The sequence below is a fragment of the Marmota marmota genome, unplaced genomic scaffold (assembly GCF_001458135.2).
Source record: "Marmota marmota marmota unplaced genomic scaffold, marMar, whole genome shotgun sequence".
Classification (NCBI taxonomy): domain Eukaryota; kingdom Metazoa; phylum Chordata; class Mammalia; order Rodentia; family Sciuridae; genus Marmota; species Marmota marmota.
In genome coordinates this window covers 1807636-1831487 of record NW_026000242.1, presented here as the reverse complement: position 1 = coordinate 1831487, position 23852 = coordinate 1807636, and the positions used below count along the sequence as shown (strand labels likewise).

Below are 23852 nucleotides of genomic sequence, written 5' to 3'. Positions count from 1 at the left end.
AAATGTAGCACAATCAAATATTGAACCTTGAGCTGGCTTCAGTGGATGATGACTATCACATTGTTACCTCAAATATTAAAATGATCTGCAAGGCACGGTGGCACACACTTATAATCCCAACAGCTTCGAAGGCTGAGGCAGGAGGATCACAAGTTTAAAACCAGTGAAGCCCTAAACAACTCAGTGACACCCTGTCTCTAAATAAATACTTTAAAAAGGTGGATGGGGCTGGGGATATGTCTCAGTGGTTGAAAGTCCCTGGGCTCAATCCCCAGTACCAAAAAAAAAAAAAATTGAAAAGATGCGAAAGCACCTCTTTGTCTTTGCCTTAGTAACTGGGTCTAGGTAGCTCTGGAAAAAATATAAGAACTTCAGACCTAGAAACTCTTTACCATGGAGCTAGAGCCCTTAGCCTGAGCTTTCTTGGCACTCCATGCGCTATCCTTGCCCTTCACATACTGCATTATAAGAACCTGCTCTGTGTGTCTTTCTTCCTCTATGAGCAAGACCCAGGCTCTCCTCTTTCTATACCATATGACAACCCAGGGCCTGGCTGGTGTCCAACGACAGGAACTCAAACAACAGGAGGGCCAGAGCCATTGTGGAATACCAGAGAACTAGTGTGGCTCAGAGGGACTCATCCTTCGAGAGAGTTAAACAGGTGATTCCTGTCAAGCTCAAAATCTGTAGTTGCGGCAGAGAAGGAGAATCTGCTGGACCTGGAAGTAGCACCAGCCTGACTCAACCAATGAACCAGTGGCTCTTGTCCCTGAAGGGTGCCAACCAGTCAGAGTACAACACTCAACACACTCACGGTTTGGTTTTAGGTTTTCATTTGGTTTCTGGCAAGAATTTCTTAAGAGTAAATGATAAAAGGATGGGGGGGAAAGAAGGAAAAAGGGAAGGAAAGAAAATATAGAGGAAGGGAGGGTGGGGAAGGAGAAGGATTGGAGGAAAGGATGCTATATACCTCAGGCAAACTCAGGAGAAAGGGATCTGTCCTTTGCAGGCTGTGTTCAAAGGCACAAGAGTATCTCTGTGACCCTGGGACCAGACCTACCTCCTGACCTAAGATCACTGGAGCTGAGAGATCATAGTGGGAGGAATCCCAGCAAAGCCAACAGGCCATCTATGGATGCCACTCGTTCCTCCCCTTTTGGCTAATTTCCTGACAGTTACTTCCCTGATTTCTTGGCTAGCCATTGTTTTTGTCTTATTTGTGCTGTTCTTCCCCATCCCTGGTAGACATGAGAATTTGCATTAATTTTTTCACAGTCTGCTATAAATGAACCCTAGACATAACTGAGAAAGTTAAGACCAGGATCCGAAGTCAAATTTATGTTTGTATGTGATAGAACTTCCATGAATCACACGGCTCACTGATTTTAACCAAGAAGATCCCATTGAAATTGTTCATTACTATAATCCCTTGCTGTAATCCGATAGCAGAGCTACTGGTATCTCAGTTTAAAGAGATGTCCGTCTAGCCGGATACAGTGACATATGCCTTTAATCCTAGTGACTAGAGAGTCAGAGGCAGAAGAATTGCAAGTTTTGCAATTAAGTTGCCTGGCAATTTACCAAGACCCTGTCTCAAAAAAATAAATAAATAAATAAGTGCTGGGGATAGCCAGGTGTGGTGGTGTATGACTGAAATCCCAGTGGTTTGGGAGGATGAGGCTAGAGGATCGCAAGTTCAAAGCCAGTATCAGCACCTAGAGAGTCCCTGAGCAACTAGCAAGATATTTGATTTTGAGATGGGAAGAAGAAATCAAATAGATTTCTTCTTCCCATCTCAAAATAAAAAATGGGCTGGGAATGGGGCTCAGTGGTTGAACGCCCCTGGGTTCAATGCACAGTACTAAAAGAGAGAGACAGAGAGAGTCTTTTATTTGCTTAAGGTCTCAAAAAGTCTCTGAAATGAATCCTCAGCCAACTTCTGAGTCACTCAGAGAGTAGCAGATGTTCTGGCTCGGCCTGGGGTTCGGGGTCCACCCCACACACTCCCACTTCTCCCAGCATGGCCCCAGTGGATGGCCGTGGAGCTGGCACTCTATGGCAACAGTCTCTTCAGCTGGGTGAAGAGGAGGAGACTTGTGCTACTGATTCCCGTGTTGGGCTGTTCTGTGGGCAGAGTTCTGGGAACAAACTCAACCCAAATCATTGCCAACCCGGTAGTAGGTGAAGAGGCCATAGGGTCTACCTGGGGCTTGAGAGAAAAGGAAAGTTTACCCTCCCTGCATCCTGTCTAGGAAATTTCACTCCTCTATTTCAGATAAATAACTACTTTCTAGAAATTTAAACACACAAACACACACAGAAACATTTAAGCATATTACTTTCATAAAGTTCTTTCTGGTAACTAACTTGAACCCTTTGTCCTGTAGCCAGCACTGATTTTATTTTGGCTGATCCTTACTAGAATGGGTGCGTCAGATAAGATAACCCTCCACAAAATTAAGGCCCTTTCAGACTTGTCTTCTTTAGAAAGAATTTGGATTTCCTTAACCTTTTATCACACGGCCTTATCACACCTAAACCTTTAATTATCTCTCTCAATTTTTTTCTTTGAATCCTGTCCAAAACATGTCTTTTGAGTTACAAAGATCATAACTTAATTAGATCTTTCATTTCAAGAGGATTCTCCTAGTTCCTCAGAAAAAATAAATTAAATTTCAGTCAGATGTATTTCATTGAGGGAAGGGCGTAGGAAAAAAGAAATTGGGTGGTTTATATAAATAGCACATTGTCTGTGCCACAAATGAGTTTGGCTTTTCCCAATTGTTTTTTAAACAATGGGTCCTTTTTTTTCGGTGAGTTTAATCCCTCAGAGATTCTAACCTCCAACAGATCAAGGTTGGTCTGCCTTTGTGGGTACGTGGCTTCCCTATTGACAGAAGTGAGGTCCCTGGCCTCTGTCTGGCACAGCTTGGCTGCAATGAAGCACCTTGTCAAGGCTAGGGAGTGAGTGTGGGGTCACTGTGCTGCGGTTTCAAGGGACCCCAGGGTCTGTCTTGCTTTTGCATATCTTCATCTTATTGTCTTTCACGATGCTGTTCTAACTGACTGTGCAGATGTCTTTATCCTGATCTCTGCGTATTTGCTCAGATTTCCATGGGGAAAAGGAAAGTCTTTGAATGATTTTCAGATGTGGAGCGGAGCAGCAGAGCCTGGCCTTCACCCAGCTGTCTCTTAACCAGGCTGCTTTACAGCACGTTTCTTCACTTCTTTCCACCTGAGTTTTCCCTTGTGTAAAATAAAGAAGTTGGACTCAGATGATCTCTGAGGTCACTTCCCACCTGACCCGGAGGTTATCACAGCCTCCATCATTCTAATTGCTCCATAGAGAGGTATGAAAAGGAAGGAGGATTGATTGAGTTCTGGAGCCAACTGGGGAAGGGAGGCTCAGAAGGAGTGTCAGTTTAATTTGGATTCACTCCCTGCTGTCTCCCTCCCGAGGACCCTGGATCAGTACAGTGTAAAGGGGAAAGAATGATGTTTATTGCTCATGTATAGTGTGTGGTCACTCTAAGGCTCCTCATCCACTATCTTGTTTCAACTTTCCATCTCACCATAGAGTAGAGGTACTAGGTGTCTTCCATCATCACAACCAGCAAGTAATACTACCCACCCCACTCAGATGAGTCTACATCCTTCAGATCTCATTTGAAATGCCACTTCTTCAAAGCCACCTTCCTCAACCAGAGATGAGGCAAGAACTCCCCATGGCTCTCTGTGCTTCACCCCCATTGCATTTACCACCTGAGTGATTAAACAATTAACTATACAATGAATGTCTCAACCATACTCAACTGAAATCTTCATGAGTGTAGAGACCACACTGTTCCTTGTTGTATTCCCAGTGCCCAATAATGTCCCAACAAAAACAGTTGATGCTCTAGATAATGAGTAAATGCAAGTATGAATGTATGCATGAATGAAAGGATGGAGGGAGAGCAAAGCTGGATCTGAACCCCACTATCTGAACCCCAACCCCAATACCTGACTCCTGTGGATGTGTCTAAAATTTCAAAAGACTCTACTTAAAAGCTTGTGCACAAGTGCTCACTGTTACAACCATCCTGTGAATACTAACCCACCAGTAGTGAGGCTTTCGGTTCTTCCTCCCAATGGGGGAATATCAGCATGGCTCTGTCCATGCCCTTTCCCAGTACTGCTGTTTCCAAAAATGTCTGTAAAATAGTTAGAGGAGATGGATCAGGCTCTTGGTGGTGGGAGAGGGTTGAAAGGAGATAATGACTCTCCAAACCCAATTGTCTTGGTGGGCATTTAGCCCCATGTCACTACCCTACCCCACCCCCATACTAGGGATCAATCCCAGCTCCCCTGGGATTAATCCTACAGAGCTATATTCCCTGTCCCTTTTAAAAAAAAAATTAATTATAAGACAAGGTCTCACTGAGTTGCTGAGGCTGCTCTCAAACTTGTGATCCTCCTGCCTCAGCCTCTCAAGTAGCTGGGATTAGAGGCGTGGGCCACCAAGCCTGGTATTGCCTGATGTTTGCATAACCTTCTAACCCATTCTGCCAATGGGCTGCAAACAAGAATCTGCTCTGTAGGGGATCTGGGTCAGTAAAAAATGAGTGGGTGAAAAGGGAGGAGGAAAAACCAAGACATGACAACTTTTAGGAAGCAAAAATAAAACTCTAATGTGGAGACTGCTGAAAATAGACTGCTTGGGTGTCAGGCAGCATGCAAATCCAATGCTAATTACATGGAAATCAGTGACAAGTCCTAACTTCCATGTGCCTTGATGTGACCCTTGGGGAAAACCTGCTGCAGGTGTCTGCTGCACACCACTGAGGATGGAGTGGGATGTGGGCTTTGATGTGGCCTCCTTCATCTGTTCTTGTCGCTGTGCTGAGGAAAGCTGAGAGGTTGCTAAAAATACTAACAATAGATATTTGATTTCTTCTTCCAGACAAAAAGCCTTGGCATCCACGGGAGGAAGAAGTGTTCAAGCAGCATGTGACTGGTTGGTATGAAATAAATAAATTGAGAAAATAGCATATAATTAACTCTGAGTGTGTGTGGATGAGTGGGGACATGCAGGCTTTCTCCAAAAGACCCTTCCAGGGGGAATGAACCAGAAGGCTGTGAGACAAGCCCACTTATCAAGTCAATTGCCTCCACTACCCTGGCCTCAGAGTGTGATTCTCCTTGGACTGGTTAAAGACATTCACAGTCTTTCCAGGATAGACCCTCCCACAATATCTGTTCTCCTCCAGCCACTTAAAGATTCACTTTTGGGAGCTGGGGCTGTAGCTCAGTGGTAAAGCATTTGCCTCACATGTGTGAGGCACCAGGTTCGATCATCAGCACCACATAAAAATAAATAAAGATACCGTGTGTTCATCTAACTAAATATATATATATTTAAAACAAGATTCACTTTTGGTGTGTAGATATGATTCTGGGCAAATCAATTTAGAAAAATATTCTTATCTTAAAGGATATCACTACCCAGGGAAGATCCTACAAAGTGACCCTCCTGGGAGCTTCCTTGCTCCTGGGAGTCACTGTGGGCTCAATCAGAGACTAAGGGACAGGATGTGTTGGAATGGTACTGGTGGATGGGGAAGGATTTGGAGTTAATGGGAGAAAGCTTCCTGGAGAGCAGCTTTAGGGTTTTTTAAGGGAGTTGTGGGATGACAAGCAGGAGAGCAGAAGTTGATGCATCTGAGAGTTGGTTAGTGAGATTCGAGAGGTGTTTTTTTACAGCACAAATGAAAACCCTTCTCCATGCGGTGCCCAGGGAGCGGAGCTTGTAGAGGGGGGGTCTGTCTCAGCTCTTTCTTCCCTTCCATTATTCTCCACTGAGGCCTCCTTGGCTCTCTTCTCTCTTCCAGGTTGTTCTCCCATGTCGGTGACCCCTTCCTGGATGACCCCCTGCCCCGGGAGTACGTCCTCTACCTCCGCCCCACCGGTCCCTTAGCGCAGAAGCTTTCTGACTTCTGGCAGCAGTCGAAGCAGATCTGTGGGAAGAACAAGGCACACAACATCTTTCCCCACATTACCCTCTGCCAGTTCTTTATGGTAAGCTGCCCCTCCTCTCCAGGGGAGCCTGGCTTCCAGTTTCCCAGCCAGCCCCTGGGGACCCGGAGTAAAAGTGGGAGCTGCTCAGGAAGATTGGAAATGGTCCTGGGCTCCTGGGCTGGGTGGAGCTCCCAGGGGTCAGCAGGGCCCATCTCTCTTCCCTTATGTCTGCTGAGGCCCAGGAGCACCCCGGGTTTGGAGTGGCTCCTCAAGACCCTAGGAATAAGCCTGAACCTCTGTGGGTGACACACTGGCCTGGCAGCTGGAACAGAGCCACTGATACTGTTTCATTCTTGCTCCTTGTCAACCCTCTACCTCCTATGACAAGGAAACAGAGCAGGGAACAAGAAGTGTCATCCACAGACCAGAAAATGTATTTCAGCCTCGTGGGCACTGTCCATGGGGTTTTCTCACTACATCTTTCTAGAGAAATCAAAGATGGCTTTCACCTGCCAGCTTACCTAATCCATAATCCTATCAGAAAGCTTATTTAATGATACATTAAATCCCCATCACTATGATACATTCAGTATGTGTATCTACTTTGGTTTTCCATGGCAATGGAGAAAGAACAGTTAATTTATCCACATATATTCAAGACAAAGCATAACAGGAGCACTTTTTTAAAAATATATATATATTTATTTTTTAGTTATAGGTGGACACAATACCTTTATTTTATTTTTATGTGGTGCTGAGGATTGAACCCAGTGCCTCATGCATGCGAGCGCTCTACCTCTGAGCCGAACCCCAGCCCAGAACAGGAGCACTTTAAGACAATTTTTAAAAAATATATTTTCCTTTGTTTCTTCCAAATATTCTCACTCTCTTAGGTAAAAAAAAAAAAAATGTTCCTAACACCTTCCCTTTTACCATTTACTCTGAAAATTAAAGTGATTATCACTTCCTCTTAGTCATCTCAGGATCTTTCTTGAAAACATTCAGAGTTGAAGAGACACTCATTCTTCCTTCCAATGCTCTGAAGAGGGTAGGAGGATGATGTCACAGCTCTCAGAGCCTCGCTCTTCTCAACTACCGTGGGGGTGGAGGGAGAGACTACTTTGATCATCTAAAAGGAATTGAAAAGGTACAGATGATACACAAGAGTACAAAATACACAAATTATCCTGGGATGCTATACTGTCTCCCATGATGTTTCTCCTGGGCTTTTTGTTGTTGTTTTGGTTTGGTTTTAGTTTTGTTTGTTTGTTTTGGTTTTTGGTTTTGAGCAAAGAAAAATGTTTTTTGTTTTTTTTTGTTTTGTTTTGTTTTGTTTTGTTTTGGTACCAGACAACCAGGGATTAAACCTAGGGGGTCTCTACCTCTGTATCCCCAGCCCTATTTATTTATCTATTTAATTTTGGTACTGGGGATTGAACCCAGGGGCACTTAACTACTGAGCCTCATCCCCAGCCCAGTTTATTTTTTTTATTTTGAGACAGGGTCTCAACTAAGTTGCTTAGGGCCTTGCCAAGTTGCTGAGGCTGGCCTTGAACTTGTGATCCTCCTGCCTCAGCCTCCCAAGCCTCTGGGATTACAGGAGTATGCCACTCCACCCAACAGGAAACTTTCTTTTTAATTGACAAATAAAAGTTGTGTATATTCATGAAATATGGCATAGTGGTTTAATATATGTGTAGATTATGGAATAGTTAAATCAAGCTAATTAATGTACGTGTTGCCTCACATACCCCATTTATTTGTGGTGAAATACTTGAAATCTACTCTCTATGTCTTGTTTTTTTTTTTTTTTTTTTTTTTTTTTCTTTTTTTTCCTTGTGTTGCTGGGAATCAAAACCATGCCAGCCGAGTGCTCTATCACTGAGCTACACCCAGCTCCCAAGTCTACTCTCTTACAATTTTTGAGTATATACTACATTGTTATTAACCACATACTACACTTTTATTAACCACAGTCACAATGCTGTACAAAAGCTCTCTTGATTTTATTCCTTACATCCAAATGAAACTTAGTGTCCTTTGACCAACACTTCTCCAATCCTGATCCTTGTTTTTGCTTTCTGCTTGACCAGTCCTGCTGCATTTTGGTGGAATTGATAGTGTCCACTGCAGAGCAAGGGAAGGAGGAAACCGGTCACACGTTCCCCAGCTTAATTTTCTCAGTTGGATGATCTGTGTCCAGATAATTGGGAGCCTGATGTTCTTCTCCAGTCACACAAAAAGGAGTATAGTTAATCAGCCTCCGGTCTCTGGGGGAAAATATCCACTGATAAGTGGCAGCAGCCTCTCTGTCTCCTAGGCTCTGAGTGAAGCCTACTTGTTTTCCCCTTCCAGTGTGAGGACAGCAAGGTAGACGCCCTGGGGGAAGCCCTGCAGACCACTGTCAGCCGCTGGAAGTGCAAGTTCTCAGCTCCCTTACCCCTGGAGCTCTATACCTCCTCCAACTTCATTGGCCTCTTTGTGAAGGAAGACAGTGCAGAGGTCCTCAAAAAGTTTGCCGCCGACTTTGCTGCAGAGGCTGCTTCCAAAACCGGTGAGCACACACAACTGCCAGCCCAGCCCTGGCCCCTGGAGTTGGGAAGGATAGGGATGGGAAATGATTATTAGGTTTCCATTGCTGTGACAAAAAAAAAACCTGAGAAATCAACTCAAAAGGAGAAAAGATTCATTTTGGTTCATCATTTCAGAGGTTGCAGTCCATGGTTGGTTGGCTCTATTGCTTCAGGGCCTGTGGCAAGGCAGAGTATCATGGCAGGGAGCATGTAGTAAAGTTGTCCATCTAATGGTGGTCAGGAGGCAGAGGGAGAGAAGGACCAGGTTCCCTCTATCTCCTTTAACACGTGTCCTTAATCTAAAACCCCCTACCAGGCTCCGCCTATTAAAGGTTCCACCACTTCCCAAAAGCTGGAGACCAAGCCTTCAACACATGGCCTTTGGGGTGCATTTAACATCCAAATCATGATAGTCATAGAGGAACAGGATGGAATTAGGAAGGGGAGGGCCATGCAGGAATGGGTACACATGGCAAAGCATACCCCACACCCCTTTGGTCCCTTGTAAAAATGTCTACTTCTATTGTGCTACCCCCTGGAGACACTGTCCAAAGCTTACTCCCAAACACCCAGGTTGGAGGTGCACAAGTGACTACTCAATACTGAACTATAAATTATCCCTCTCTACTACTAACTATCCCAGTTTAGAAGTTTCTTGCTCCCAAACTCATCTCCCCTGCAGGTGTTTATCTGGATCTCACCATTTACACTGTAGCATAAGACATAGAGTGGAACCACTTCATAGTATACCATAATAAAATCCACTGAGCCAATACCCTTCAATGTCGTGAAACCCAGTAGAGCAGCTCCTAAGAGCCTTAAAACTCTGTCCAAAAATGTAACCTCTTCCTGCTCTTTTCATGGAAGCTCTTAGTTAAAGTCAATTGATTTCCTGTGAAAGGAATTACCTTTCAGGGATGCTCAGGATGTGTATGGACAAGACAGAGAAGTTTGCAAAGTTCTTCTGTCTGACTGCAGGTGCAGACAAGCTCTCTTAGCCAAGGAGAGCCTTTTGCAGTGGGGGATGAACAGACAACAGCTAGAGGGGACTCATAGCTCCCCCAGAATAAAATCACAGTCAGCAGGTATTTATTGGGCATGTGTGTTTATGCAATGAGAAGTGAATAAGAAGTGATTTTCCTTAGCCAAAAGCTGTGGCACATTCCTGTGATTCCAACGGCTTGGGGGACTGAGGTAGGAGGATCAAAAGTTTGTGGTTAGCCTCAGCAACTTAGCAGGGCCCTAAACAACTTAGTGAGATCCTATTTGAAATTCTAAACACATCTGGGGATATTGCTCAGCAGTAAAGCACTGGGTTCAATCCCCAGTACTTCCCCCACCCCCACAAAATAGTGGTTTTCCCTGGCCAGAGGCACAGTCAGGAAACCTGATTCAGGCCCTGTGGGATACCCAGGCATTGAGGAGAGTGAGAGGCACTGCAGAAGAATGGTTCCATCTTCAGAGAAGAGAGGAAGCTGGGAAGATTTTGATCAGGAAAATGAAGGAAGGGCCCCTCCAGAGTACAGGTGGCCAGAGGGCTGGCAAGAAGAAGGGTGACACAGGTGTGAGAAGCACAGCTGAATCTGCACGTTGAAAGCAGAACTGAGACACCAGAGCTTGCCAGCTCCCGTATCCTATGGAGGACCTGGGAGGAAAAGGCCTGAGCAAGGCCACCAAGTGTCAGCCTCAACCCTGCACTAATGCCCCACTGCCACTGTTGCTTGCTGTTTATCTTCATCACCAATTTGGGCCCTCTTGCTTGGTGTTCCTCTTTACCATAAAAGCCCCAGATTGGGCTTGGACCCTGGGAAGAGTGTGGTCAGGGCTCACTGCAGGAATTCAGTACATCTCTGCTATCAGAAGCAGCTCCAAGCCCTCAAGACACTTTCTCGGGGCTCAGTGGTAAGGCATTTGGCTAGCATGAGTGAGGCCCTGGGTTCCATCCCCAGCACTTCCCCATACTTTGGTAGCAAGTCACCGTAAGCTATCCCACTTTCACTCTGGCGTGCCTTTCTTCCCAGGGACCAGCCTTGAGTTTCTAGCTTTAATGCCTGACATTTCACACAAGCTGGATATTTCAGAGAAACAGCATAACAGGGAAGCAAATTATATCCTGTTTTTTTTTTCCCCTTGACCTCAAGAAAACAGCGTTTTGTTTTGTTTGTTTCGTTTTTTATCCCACAGTGACTATTGTCAGAACCACTAAATCCCCACAAAAACCTAAACTAATGTTGTACCACAAAACCTTAATCCTTCACAAATCAGAAAAGCAAGTTTCATCCAGGCCTGTGGCAAATTCTTAGAGTGCATGTGGAATAAGAGATAGTTAAGGTCCTCACTTTTCACATGGGAATGGGGGAGCGCCAGTCCCTCTCCAAGAATCTGCTGTCACTCTCCAAGAACTTGGCCCCCTTCATGTCTCTGCCTTTGTGAGGCCTCCTGGTGGTGATTGGGGGAACTTCTTGACCCTGCCCCAAGTGGCTGGTCCTCATCTTTTTTTTTTTTTTTAATTCTAATTTGTTATATATGACAGCAGAATGCAATTTAATTCATATTACACAAATAGAGCACAGTTTTTCATGTCTCTGGTTGTACACAAAATAGGGTCACGCCATTTGTGTCTTCATACATGTACTTAGGGTAATGATGTCTGTCTCATTCCTCTGTCTTTCCTACCCCCATGCCTCCTCCCTTCCCTTTGCCCTAGCTAAAGCTCATCTATTCCTCCCACACTGCCTCTACCCATCCCCATTATGAATCACTCTCCTTATATCAAAGAAAACATTCGGCATTTGGTTTTTTGGGATTGGCTTACTTCATTTAGCATTATATTTTCCAGCTCCATCCATTTACCTCCAAATACCATGATTTTATTCTCTTTTAATGCTGAGTAATATTCCATTGTGTATGTATACCACATTTTATTTATCTATTCATCGACTGAAGGTTATCTAGGTTGGTTCCGAAGTTTAGCTATTGTGAAGTGACCTGCTATAAATATTGATGTGGCTGTGTCCCTGTAATATACTGTTTTTAAGTACTTTGGGTATAAACCAAGGAGTAGGATAATTGTCAAATGGTGGTTCCATTCCCAGTTCTCCATACTGCTTTCCATATTAAGAACACTAACAACAATAAGTGTTGGCAAGGATGTGGGGGGGGGGGGAAGGCACACTCATACATTGCTGGTCCTGATTTTTTAATACCTGTCTGTGGAAAGCAGGTCATCATGTCTTTGCCCTACAACTTGGCATTCTAGAGTTGTTGGCACACCCAGATTCTTTCAGCCAGCAGATTGTCATTCTCCACTCTGGGTAGCTTAGGGAGGCTCATCAACAGGTACTGAGAACATGGATAGTACACCTAGTGGAAATACAGAGTAGACAAGAGACAAATACCTTGTCTTGTGGGGTTTACTCCGCAGAATGCCATGCAGGCCGAGCCCAGTGGTGCAAGCCTGTAACCCCAGTGGCTCAGGAGGCTGAGGCATTGATCATAAATTCAATGCCAGCCTCAGCAGCTTAATGAGGCCCTAAACAACTTAGGGAGACCCTGTCTGTAAATGAAAGCTTTTTATAAAGAGCTGAGTATGTGGCTCAGTGGCTAAATGCCTCTGGGGTTCAAGAAGAAGAAGAAGAAGAAGAAGGAGAAGGAGAAAGAGAAGGAGAAATAATGCCATGTAGTATAACTGGAAAAGCACATAAAACCTAAAGACCCAACTTCTAGTTGTACCTTAGCCATTAATTCTCTGTGCAACTTGATCTAGCCCCTTATTTCTCCAAGTCCCTAATTTCTTCCAGTTGCATCTTCTTCATTATTCAACTTAGAAAGTAGATGACTTTCCCTCAATTAAAGCACAAAAGATAAATTAAAGCCATTCCCACATATAGGTCGGTTTGTTTTGTTTTTAGAATGTCCTAAAATGAGACATAATTTAAATCAATTGTCCTCAACCAGGGTTGATTTTGCCCCCAGGGGACACTTGGCCAAGTGTGGAGTCATTTTCAGTTGTTCCAACTAAGGTGATGATGCTGGCATCTAGTGGGTAGTTGCAATACCCTATAATATACAGGACAGCCCCCTATGGCAAATAATTATTCCACCCAAAATGCTGTTGAGAAACCCAGCATTAAACTTTAAAGGGTCCTCCTCCTTTTCCCCTCAATTCTGCACAAGTCTCACTCAGAAGCTAAGAGACTTGATCCCAAAGTGAAGGCAATACAATTGGGAGTCACAAAGCATGCTGTATATCTTTACATAACTTGTAAAGATACAAGATCCTTTTAGATCTGTTTCCTCATCAGATTGGCAAGGCTAGTAATAATCAGCTGGAATTGTGAGGAGAGGCCAGCCAAAAAGATTACCCCTCAGCCTATGTATATCTTCTACAGAAAAGCCATATATGTGGCTCCTTATCTCTTGATTAGTGGGTTGATTCAGGGCCTGTGACCTCTTTCCCCTTTATTCTGCTGTTTTGAAGGAAAGGAGAAAAACACCTTTCTTTTCACCAAGGGACTCTCTGTTATTTGGGAAGAATTTATCTGGGTATTCTTCTATGCTCTTTCTTAATTCTCCACCATTGTTAGGATCACCACATTCTCCTCACTGACCATTTTCTTCATTTTTCCAGAAGTACACGTGGAACCTCATAAGAAGCAGCTACACGTGACCCTGGCTTACCACTTCCAGGCGAGCCACCTACCCACTCTGGAGAAATTAGCCCAGAACATTGATGTCAAGCTAGGTTGCGACTGGGTAGCTACCATATTCTCTCGGGATATCCGATTTGCTAACCATGAGGTAACGTCTCACTGCGGCTCCTGACGCTACTGGGTACGGGGTTGTGATCAGAACCAGGAGTGCTTGCTCCTGGTCACTTTAGGGAGAGGGATGCCTAAGGGGAACAAGAAACAATCACCTGACCAAGAGCCAGGTGGTCTAGGATTTTGTCCAGGCTCTGCAGACTCCCTGAGAGGCTTTGAGAATGCATCCCTCCCCTCTAGATCCTAAGTGATTCATCCAGGTAACATTCACAGGGTTCTTTCTGCTCTGCCAAACTTATTGGAGGAATACATAAGTAAAATAGAGAAGAGATAGAAAATGTTGGGAAAGGTTTTAGTATTATATATGAATTCTTGATTTTGACAGAAGACAAAATGAACAGATGTATGCCAATATCTGTGGCATGCAAGGTACCATGGAACATGCTCGACTTTTTAAAATGGTCCTGCCCTCAAGGAGCTTTGAGTTCAGCAGGGGAAAGAAGACAGACAAATATGAAAAAAAAAAAAAAAAGAAAGAAAGAAAGTTGTGTGAGCATTCATGTGCATGGCAATGGGCAGCACAAATGGGACGGCTGATTCCTGTTGTAGACAGACAGATCCTAGTATTGCTCTTTTGAGGGGATCAGCATTGCTTTCCACTTAGGCCTGTGCCATCTTAGAAGAGTCATATTGTCCTTTATCTCCTGGAGGAGAACATGACACAAAGATTAAATGTCTGGTTCAAAGACAAGGAACAATTGAGGACCAGAGGTGACTTCAGAGCCCAGGAATTTTGACCAATAAAGATGGGCAACCCATCTAGAAAAGATACTACATACAGTACTCCCCCCATTCACCCACCATTTCACTTTCTTTGGTTTCAGTTACCTGAGATCAATTGCAGATCTGAAGTTATTAAATGAAAAATGCCAGAATTAAACAATACATTTTATATTACTCTTATGACAGCATATTGGTTTTAGTTTTGTTTTGTTTTAGTTTCTGTGACAGGGTCTTGCTGTGTTGTCCAGGCTGGTCTCAAACACCTGACCTCTTGCAATCCTTGGCCTCAATCTCCTAAATTGCAGGAGTTCAGGTGCAGGCCACCATGCCCAGCTTACAGTGTATCATTATAATTGTTCTATTTTTGATTAGTTACAAGTATTGATCTCTTACTGTTCTAAGCTATAAATTGAACTTTACTATCATTATGTTTGTATGGGAAAAAAAACATAGTTTACATAGAGTTTGGTACTATCTGGAATTTCAGGCATCCACTGGAGGTGTTGGAAATAATCCCCCATGGATAATGGAGAACTCACTCTAGTTAGATAAAATGTTTGTTTTCCAATTTAATATTTATTAAACAGTGTTTACATGTGTCTCCCAATTTTCAACAGCAAAAAGAAATGAGATTTTTGTGACTTTACATAGACTTTTAACATCTCTTTTAGGCTTTTTTTTTTTTTAACATGAAAAACAGAATGTCATGGTTGAAACCAGGCAACCTTCTTGTTTTGGGAGTTTTGGGAAGAGTCAGTCCAAGAGTCAAAACTTCAGGGCAAGGTGTGGTGGCCCATGAGTGTCAGGGACTCGCAACTCTGCCTGACTTCACTGATCGGAATGTCATGACCTCCTTTTTAATTATTTGATGCAAGTTTTTATAATGATGAATTAAGAAGACTAGGTCTGATCCTCTTTAAGAATTCTGGCATCTCCTGGGATCACTTAAGATTGGCCCTAAAGATAAGGAGAAAGGTGTGGCTGATTGGAAACTTCCCAAAGACAAAAAAAAAAATGTCAAGGGTTGTATGTGATGGCCTCTGAGAAGTCACCTTCCTGAGAGGAGAAGGTAGCAATGGAATTTTACAAGGCACATCCTCTAATCAACACTGCCCTCCAGTTAACTCAAAGGGTAATTGCTTTTCTGCCTGACCCACATTCTACCCAATTGGCATGAAAAGAAAGAGGCAGCAAGCGCCCACATGAATTATTTTTCTAAAAATAACTTGGCCTCTTTTATCTCTTATTTGTAAAAGCTCACTTATCACTGTTCCTTCTGATTAAACCCTCCTGGTCTCCTTTGACTAGACCCTCCCTCTGTAATCTTTTGGTTTTATCTGCAGACTACCTGTGCCTTTCTGCGTATGCAAAGCTCTTGCCTTCCTTCTCCTTCACTCTGTCTCCAAGAGGCAAGTTTGACTGATTGTTCCAATGAGCAAACAGATGTCTAAAGAAGGAGATCCATTTAGCAAGGACCCTTGGCAAGGCACAGTGATGCTTCAGAAAAACTGCAAGGTCTCATCGCTCTGCTGTTTTAGATTTTCAGTTGATTGGCCTTACAAATGCCCATTTATACTTCACACAGATTCTTCCTCATTAGTGATGACATTGGACCACACAACTTATGTGTGCCAAGCAATAGAAATCAAGAGGAAGGACGTGATCCTATAATGCATTAATTTTGGAGCCTACCATCCCTGGCTTCAAACCTGGCTCCTTCCCTTCAGTAGCGGTTAGATTCAGTTTGACAACTTACATCATCCTCCAGTCCTTGGTTTTCTCATCAGTAAAATGGTGATGATGTTTTGCTGAAATGTTGCAAGAACTGAATAAGAAGATATATGGAAAGATCCTAAGGCAATACCTAACACAGGGCAGGTGCAACCAAAAAAACTGCTGCAGCTATTATTGTTCAAAAAAAAAACTCCAAAAGCAATGCCCCTTCAGTTGTTACTGTCACATGGAGCTGTGATGGCCCTTCGGTCAGCAAACTTGGGGTTTAGTTTCAGTGTAGCAAGGAAGGAAAACATACCATAGAATTCTCACAAGCAGATGCTAGACATTAGCATTAGTATAACGTGGTACAAACTAGGCACGTGTCCTGATATCTCTCATATTTAGGCTGTTTTTGTATCTGCTTTGGGGAAGTAGGAAAGGACAGTGTTCATGGATCCCAGTTATTATTTTATTTTTTAATTTGATGATGATGATGGTGGAAGTAGTGGTGGTGCTGGAGACGGCACCCAGGGCTAGCTTGTTAAGCATAAATTCTACCACTGAGCTACACTCCTACCTCCACACTTATAATTTCAGATTTGCTGCACTACCTTAATTCTTATGTTGTTCATTCCATAAACCAAAGCTACTGTATGTTTCCGCTATATTATCTCCAACCTTTCCTGTGCCTTGATTTTTCTGAGGAAATCCTAGAGTAGAATACTCATCCCTCTTTCTGATGGGACGAAGGAGGAGTTCTCTGAGCTACTTTGAGCTTTGCCAGCCACACTTGTGCTGTACTGGAATAGGAGAGGCTGAGTTTAGACTTGTTTCACCATGACTCTCCCTCCACCGTGTTCCAGGAAAAGGAATTTTGCTTTTTGTGGCACATCACATATACAACTTTGAGATTTGATTTAAGAAATTCTTGTGAATTCTTATTCCTTTTTTTGTTTATTTGGTTCTAGGGGATTGAACCCAGGGGTGCTTTACCACTGAACTACATCTCCAGGCTTTCTTATTTTTTATTTTGAGATTTTGAGGTAGGATTTCACTAAGTTGATGAGTCTGGCCTCAGACTTGAGATCCTCCTGCCTCAGCCTCCTGAGTCAGTGGGATTACAGGCTGTGCACCTCTGTGCCTGGCTTTTTAAAAAAAATAAAATAAAAAGCCTAACAGAAATCTTCCTGGTTTGTTTGGAAAAACATCTAGAGTATATACAAGGCAGAGGGAGCAGGAGAAGGAGAAAAGAGGCAATCTAGATGGAAGATCTAGCCCGGAAAGGAATTAGAATGAGACTTAGGGAAAGAAACAGGCACCCTATGAAGAAATCAGTGATACAAACAAGTTCCATGCATTGTTGACTTCATCCTCTGAGATAAATCACACTTACTGGTTCTTTCTTCTGGAGATTTCCAGGAGAAAATTCTTTCTGTAGCACTTGTTCCAGAGGCTCACCTTGACACCACTGAGCTGATCGGCTCACAGGCCTACCCAGTCAGGGCCCAGGGGCCAGAGTCAACTGCAAGGAAGGATATTACTTGGAAGATCAGGCTCGTGGTTCAGTAGAAACAATTAGGCCCCTTCTGTGTACAAGGCTCCATCCTAAGGCATTTGTTAATATTGTCTCATTTAACTTTTTTAGTTAGGTAATATTTTATAGATGAGAAAACCGAGACCAGAGTTAAATGGGAACTAGAATTTGTGGCCTATCACCAACAGTGTTAGGACTGCCGGAGGGAAGATAAGAAAGCATTCGCCATCTTGCCGTCCCCTGTGAAACAAATAGGATAGAGGATGTTTTTCTTACTATTGAGGTCTCCAGCTGTTAATAAAAAAAAATCAGTAATGTTTTCTAAAATACCTTCAGGCCTATCCCTATGATGTTAATATTACCAGGAAAGGAAGGCCCCTAATGTGGAGTCAGCCGGCCGAGTGGCATGGCCTTGTGCTGGGTCCTGGAGGCTTTCTCTGTGCTCAGAGAAGGAACATGTGGTCTCCAGCTGCTCCGTGATGAAAACACGCCAAGCCACACACGGATGTCTATGAAGAACAGTTTCCTTCCAGGGTCTTTGTTGAAACTGTAGATTTAAAGAAAGCTCCTTGAAGGCAGGAACCAGGTCTTGTGTAAACAGCTGAATTGGGGAACCCTTCACTCCCAAGCCCTTCCTATAGGAGCAGTTCCCATCCAGCCCTTCTGTGACCCCCCCCATGTGGAAGTCATGCTTTCTATGAGCTGAAGTTCACATGTCTGCTCTGGTGCGTCCCACAGCAGATGGAGCAGGGGAAACCGGGTCCAAGTGCATTTGCACAGGAGTTGACTGGAGAGCCTTCCAGCTTTTAGATAAATTTCCAGAAACCATGTCTGAATTCTGATGAGAAGTGAAGACAGGCCTGAAGGAAAGTCTGGAACTATTCAGGAACACAAAATGCCCATGACATTTTGATGAAGTGCTTTCTGATCAGAATCCAGAACCTGCCAGACCCCAGGGTCTCCTGGACATATCCAGTCCTCAGGTGGTGTGTGCTGTTTATCCAGAATGCTCAGGCTTGCCCTCCAGACACTCAAATGGTGGGTGGACATGGGTCTCACACATCCTCTCTTCCTCTTTCAGACATTACAGGTGATCTACCCCTACACCCCACAGAATGATGATGAGCTGGAACTGGTGCCTGGAGACTTCATCTTCATGTCTCCCATGGAGCAGACCAGCACCAGCGAGGGCTGGATCTACGGCACGTCCCTAACCACTGGCTGCTCTGGCCTCCTGCCGGAGAACTACATCACAAAGGCTGACGAATGCAGCACCTGGATATTTCACGGGTAAGCAGACTCTAGGACCTCAGCCTGCTGTTTCTTAAAGAACATTGCAGCAGCAGGCTCTAGGAAGTGTCAGGGAAATGGACTTGATCCTGGAGCCTTAGGGTAGCAGTGAGAGCAAATGGTGCCCATGGGGAAAAAGACTCATTGGTTCTACACTTCCAAGAAATGAGCTGACTTGAGACATGAGAAAATTGAGAAGCAGGTTGCTCTGCTCACTCTCCTGCCCCATTTGATGCCAGTGGATTTCAGGCTGCCTCGTGGTCTATCTCTCTCGCTACCCTCAGTGCTAGGTCTTCATTGTCTTGGGACACCTTGTCCTGGGTCATTACTCAGACTGGTAGGTCTCCCTGCAGTAGCCAGGCAGATTCCTACTATGCCTGCCAGACCAATAGTGGAATGGGGTTCAAGGATCTGGAGCCCTAACTGAACTCCTCACTTGCTAGGTGACCCTGAGCAAGTTCTCAGCCTTGGCACCTGCATGCCTAGACAGAATGTAACTGAAAAAGGGTACGTTGCCCACGCATCCCATTCTTCTTTATGGTGGATGATTTCTACGCATCTGTCACTACTGCCCCTCCCAATACTGGTCCCATGTTCAGAATGGCCTGTGTGGTATGGCCAGCTTTGTCCTAATAGAGGAAAAAAAAGGAACAAAAGTTACCTTGTTTTTCTTAATCCAAGCAGCTCAAAGGCGGCCCTTCCTTGGCATGCCTGGGCACCCAGCCAGGGTGTGCATGATGGTTTGTTGTTCCTCCGTCTTGTTTTTTCCATGTGGCAACATGGCTGAAAAGCAGAAGCCCTGAGCACCAGCTGCCTGGTGGCTAACACTATTATTACTGCCGTTAAAAAAGGGGGCGGGGGCAGAGAAAAGGGTGATTTCTTCAAGTGTTTTGCCTGAAGGGAAAAAAGAAAAGAAGGTTCCCTACCCTGCTCTGCTCACACTCCTGCCCCATTTGATGCCAGTGGATTTCAGGCTGCCTAGTGGTTCATCTCTCTGACTACCCCCAGTGCTAGGTCTTCATTGCCTTGGGACACCTTGTCCTGGGTCATTACTCAGACTGGTAGGTCTCCCTGCAGTATCCATCTCCCTGCAGAATCCAGGCAGATTCCAAACAAATCACAAACCCAAAGATGGAAAAGAACATATTCTTTCTTAATAACCCCCACCCAGCAACAATTCCTTCCTGTGCCTTACATTCTGTCCCTCCACACCAGCCCATGAACATCCAGCCTTTGAAGGTCAAAGTTGCCTCATGTTCCCCAAACATTGGCTTTTCCAGAAATGTTTCTGAAGATCAAAATATACGAGTTTGAGTTTCCAGAGTCACCATCTCATCATTATAAAAACAAGTAAGGTTGGGCTTGGGTTGTGGCTCAGTGGCAGAGCGCTTGCCTTGCACATGTGAGGTACCGGGTTTGATCCTCAGCACCCCATAAAAATAAACAAATAAAATAAAGATATTGTGTCCATGTATAACTAAAAAATATTTTTTAAAAAAAAGTAAGGTAAAATAGAGTCAGGCACCATATCACATTCTAGGCAATTACAATCTGCAAAGATGACCTTGGTCACCTAAAGTTATACAACTTAGTGACACTGTAGGCTACTTAGTGTAAATATATTCTGTGATGCTGCACCCAAGGACACAGTTCTCAGAATGCATCCCCATGGTTAAGTAACACATGACCTTATAGAGGAATAAACTGAGAGTTGAGAGATTATTTGCTTGATGAAGCACAGTTCCCAGGTCTTTTTCTAACAGAAGGACTATGGGTGGAAGAAGAGTATGTGTGAGATGATCTGGTAACCTACTTAAGATCCTTGCATCCAAACCCAGTCTTTCTCGCATTAGAGCTCAGGCCAAAGCCCAGGTGAACCCAAGTGACTTCAGGCAGTGGGTCACACCAACATCCATGTGTCATTGTCTCCTTTTATTTTGGAAAGTTACTAGTGATGTGATTTCCTAGAAACTGTGTCTGAAGATCACCAATCATCATCCACAGCCAACCCTGCTAGAGTGGAGAAACACTAATGTTAGGCACAGGAACACTGTGATTAAGAATTGAAGTTTAATTCCAATAGTCTTGGACTCCCTCTTACCACTTTGTGACCTTGGCTCTGTTACTTTACCTCTCTGAGCCTCTGTCTGCTCACCTATAACATGGGGATAATAATTGCACTTACCTCTTGGGGTTGCTATGGAGAGTAGAAGGCACTTAACTTTATACAGATTAGCACTGAATATAAAATAACCATGAAAATTATGATTATTCTTTTCTTCTTTCTTATGTCTGGGCTTAATATACTCATCAAATCAAATGCCCCTTCCACAAAGGCAGTTCTCCAGACACAAACTTCTCTTTGCTATTTAACTCCTGAGGTGGGAATGACTCAAGGAGACAGAGCTCTATTCTAAGAGAGACCTTCCCTGGTTCCTAACCAAGGACAGACTGGAGGAGGTGGAGCCACAGGGTGGAGGCTCCAGCAAGACCTGGCTGGTTGATGGGAAGCTGCAGAGGGGATCCAGGCAGCAATCAGGGAGTTGGCATCAATGTCTTTCTCACCCCTCTCTACCCAGTGCTTCTCAGTTCTCCGGGTCCCTCCTAAGGAAATGTTTTCTCACTGCTGTTATGGGACTGTCTTGCCTGGTTCTGAGTCCCCCTAGGGATTTTCCAGTTGATGAAACACCAGGGTGTCTCTGCAGTGGGCCAGCTGCCTGGCCCTTCTGAGCCTACCGCAGGCCTAATGTGTTCCAGGGAGGAACCAGAGTTCCCGGTGCTTGAGAGGAGGTACCGAATGTCATGACCAGGCCCCGTCTACCCTGTTCTTAATATAAAGCATCTGACTGTTGTCCTTTTAGAACTGATAGCCCCACGCCCATCTCAGAGAGAATCAGGTCCTTTGATTCCAGTGATGGTTAAAAAGGGAAGAAGGCTGGCACTGTCCTTGGGAGAGAGAAGGGATCCAGTCAGTGTCTTCCTAGCTGCAATAAAGTAATTAGAGGCATGGACAGGCGAGATGTCAGCATGATTCCAGAGAGCCAGATATTTCAGGCCCTGAAGCTTTGATGAACCAGACATGGACACTGAATTTTCTTCAACTGTACAATGTTCAGGAGGGTCTCTGTTTAAAATACAGGAGAGCAGCTGGCCTATTAGACTGTGTGAATGATACAAGATATCCTTGAGCTACAGTTACTTAAGTTTCCCCATAACCGGATTCTTCTGACTGCACATCAGTCTTACTGATACAACTTTGTTAAACTCCAGGCTCCTGGTTCCCACCCCACCCACCGAGTTGAATCACGATCTGTGAGGAGTGGGACCCAGGCAGAAGTATTTTTCCAAGGTCCCCTGGTGATTTTGATAGGCACAAGGACTGAAAATCACTTCTTCAGGGCTTGGGGCTTCTGAGACCTTTGCTTTGAAATAGAATGAATCTATCATTCATGGTCTGGAAAGGGCCACTTCTCAGAGCGAAAGGAGTCCCCAAATATTTAAATCTTATTATTTTTTTGAAAAATAAAATTAACATCTGGTTAGCTTAATGATATTGAAGAATATTCTTTTCAAAAATAAAATTCTAATAGTAATGCTGTATTAAAAATGAATAACCCAGAACAGGTACAAAACTGGACAGATTGCTGGATCCACAGGCACCAACCAGGTCTCTACTGGGCACATAGGGATATATGGCCACACACATTGTGAAAATGCAAGAAATCTGATTTAAATGCTCCCCCTTAACACTCCCCAGTGACACAGAGGGAGATGTTTGTTGGATTTGCCTAGCCATATTTAAATCACAGTGTTTATTAGCTCAAGCTTTTGGAGTCTTACTATGAACAATAATTTAAATGCTGCATGTTTTGACAGCCTTCCCTTTAGCAAGATTTCTTTGGGGCCTCTGTAGTTACAGTGGTACATGCATAAAGGAGAGTTCTTGGCCCACAGTTCTAAACATCTGGTGAGAATGGTCTCCTCTGAAATACTTCTATCCTTAATCATCTTGTTGATTGAGGTGGGGATAGGGTTGGAGACTGAAGAGGGTGGAATAGAGGATAATGGCCAGAAAGTTTCTTTGACCCTAAAGAGCCTCTGGCAAAGTGGTGAAGATGGTTAAAATTAAAAAGAAAAAAAAATTCAACTCTCATTCTTTCCTTCAGATGGAAATTGCCATAGAAAAGATGAAGGGCAATGGGAATTGTTTATTTCATTTGAACTAGAAAAATAGCAGGAAACAGTGGTACATAATTGATACTCATTATTCTTTAACATGCCTTTGGTGCCAAGCATGCCTGTGGCATCCTAATAAGCACAAAATCATTGGACCCCATCCCTGCCCAGAAGGATGGATGCATCTGTTCTGGATACAGAAGTCCATCTACTCCTAATTTATTAACTGCGAGACTTCAGTATTTGAAAAAAAGAAAATCTCCCCCAGGGATGGGGACCCCATGCTCATCTTTCCCAGCCACTGTCCTACCCAGAGAGTGTGATGTGCCAGTTCCCACTTCCGTTGGGCCCCCAGGAAAAGTGCTAATGACTCCTGGCAAAAGTAGTTAACATCCTCCTCATCTTACCTTGCAGTTCTTATTCAATCTTAAATACATCATCGTCAAACTCACTCACATTTGGTGATGGAGTGTTAGAGAGACGGCAGTATGAAGACCAGGGACTCGGGGAGACAACGCCTCTCACCATCATCTGTCAGCCCATGCAGGTAAGGCTGATTGTTATGGCCACATACTCCAGGCTAATGGGGATACACTGTTTATTAAGTATGAGCATAGCCCTTGCTGCCTCCAAAGGGTCCCTAAACTCCTGGGGAGAGGAAAGTGCACAAAATTATAAAATATAGCCAGATCTGGTGGTGCAGACCTGTAATCCCAGTGACTTGGGAGGCTGAGGCAGGAGGATCATAAGTTTGAGGTCAAATTCAGCAAACTAATGAGGTCTTAAGCAACTTAACAAGATCCTGTCTCAAAATTTAAAAAGATGAAAAGGACTGGGGATATGGCGCAGTGGTTAAGCATTCCTGAGTTCAATTTCTGGTACCAAAAAAAAAAAAAAAAAAAAAAAAAGAAAGAAAGAAAAGAATGTAATGTAAGCCAAGAAATCAGAATGGAGTACAAAAAAGATTTATCATTGTATGTGCCTTGGTGTACAGCTGGCTTTAACTTAATCTCATAGTGA

At 43.9% G+C, this 23852-nt stretch overlaps 1 protein-coding gene across 3 annotated transcripts in view; it reads left to right on the top strand.

Annotated features, from left to right (window-relative positions):
• Ubash3b (ubiquitin associated and SH3 domain containing B) overlaps positions 1-23852 on the top strand; it is a 146450-nt gene that overhangs the window by 102018 nt on the left and 20580 nt on the right. For 2 of the 3 annotated variants that reach the window (XM_015489717.2, XM_048795709.1), the window contains exons 2-7: positions 4943-4996; positions 5871-6057; positions 8353-8551; positions 13201-13370; positions 18448-18656; positions 23247-23379. In XM_015489717.2, coding sequence (XP_015345203.2) covers positions 4943-4996; positions 5871-6057; positions 8353-8551; positions 13201-13370; positions 18448-18656; positions 23247-23379 — 952 coding nt within the window. Of the gene's footprint in view, positions 1-4942; positions 5001-5870; positions 6058-8352; positions 8552-13200; positions 13371-18447; positions 18657-23246; positions 23380-23852 lie in introns of all 3 variants that reach the window. The other variant, XM_048795708.1, reaches the window with a different exon arrangement.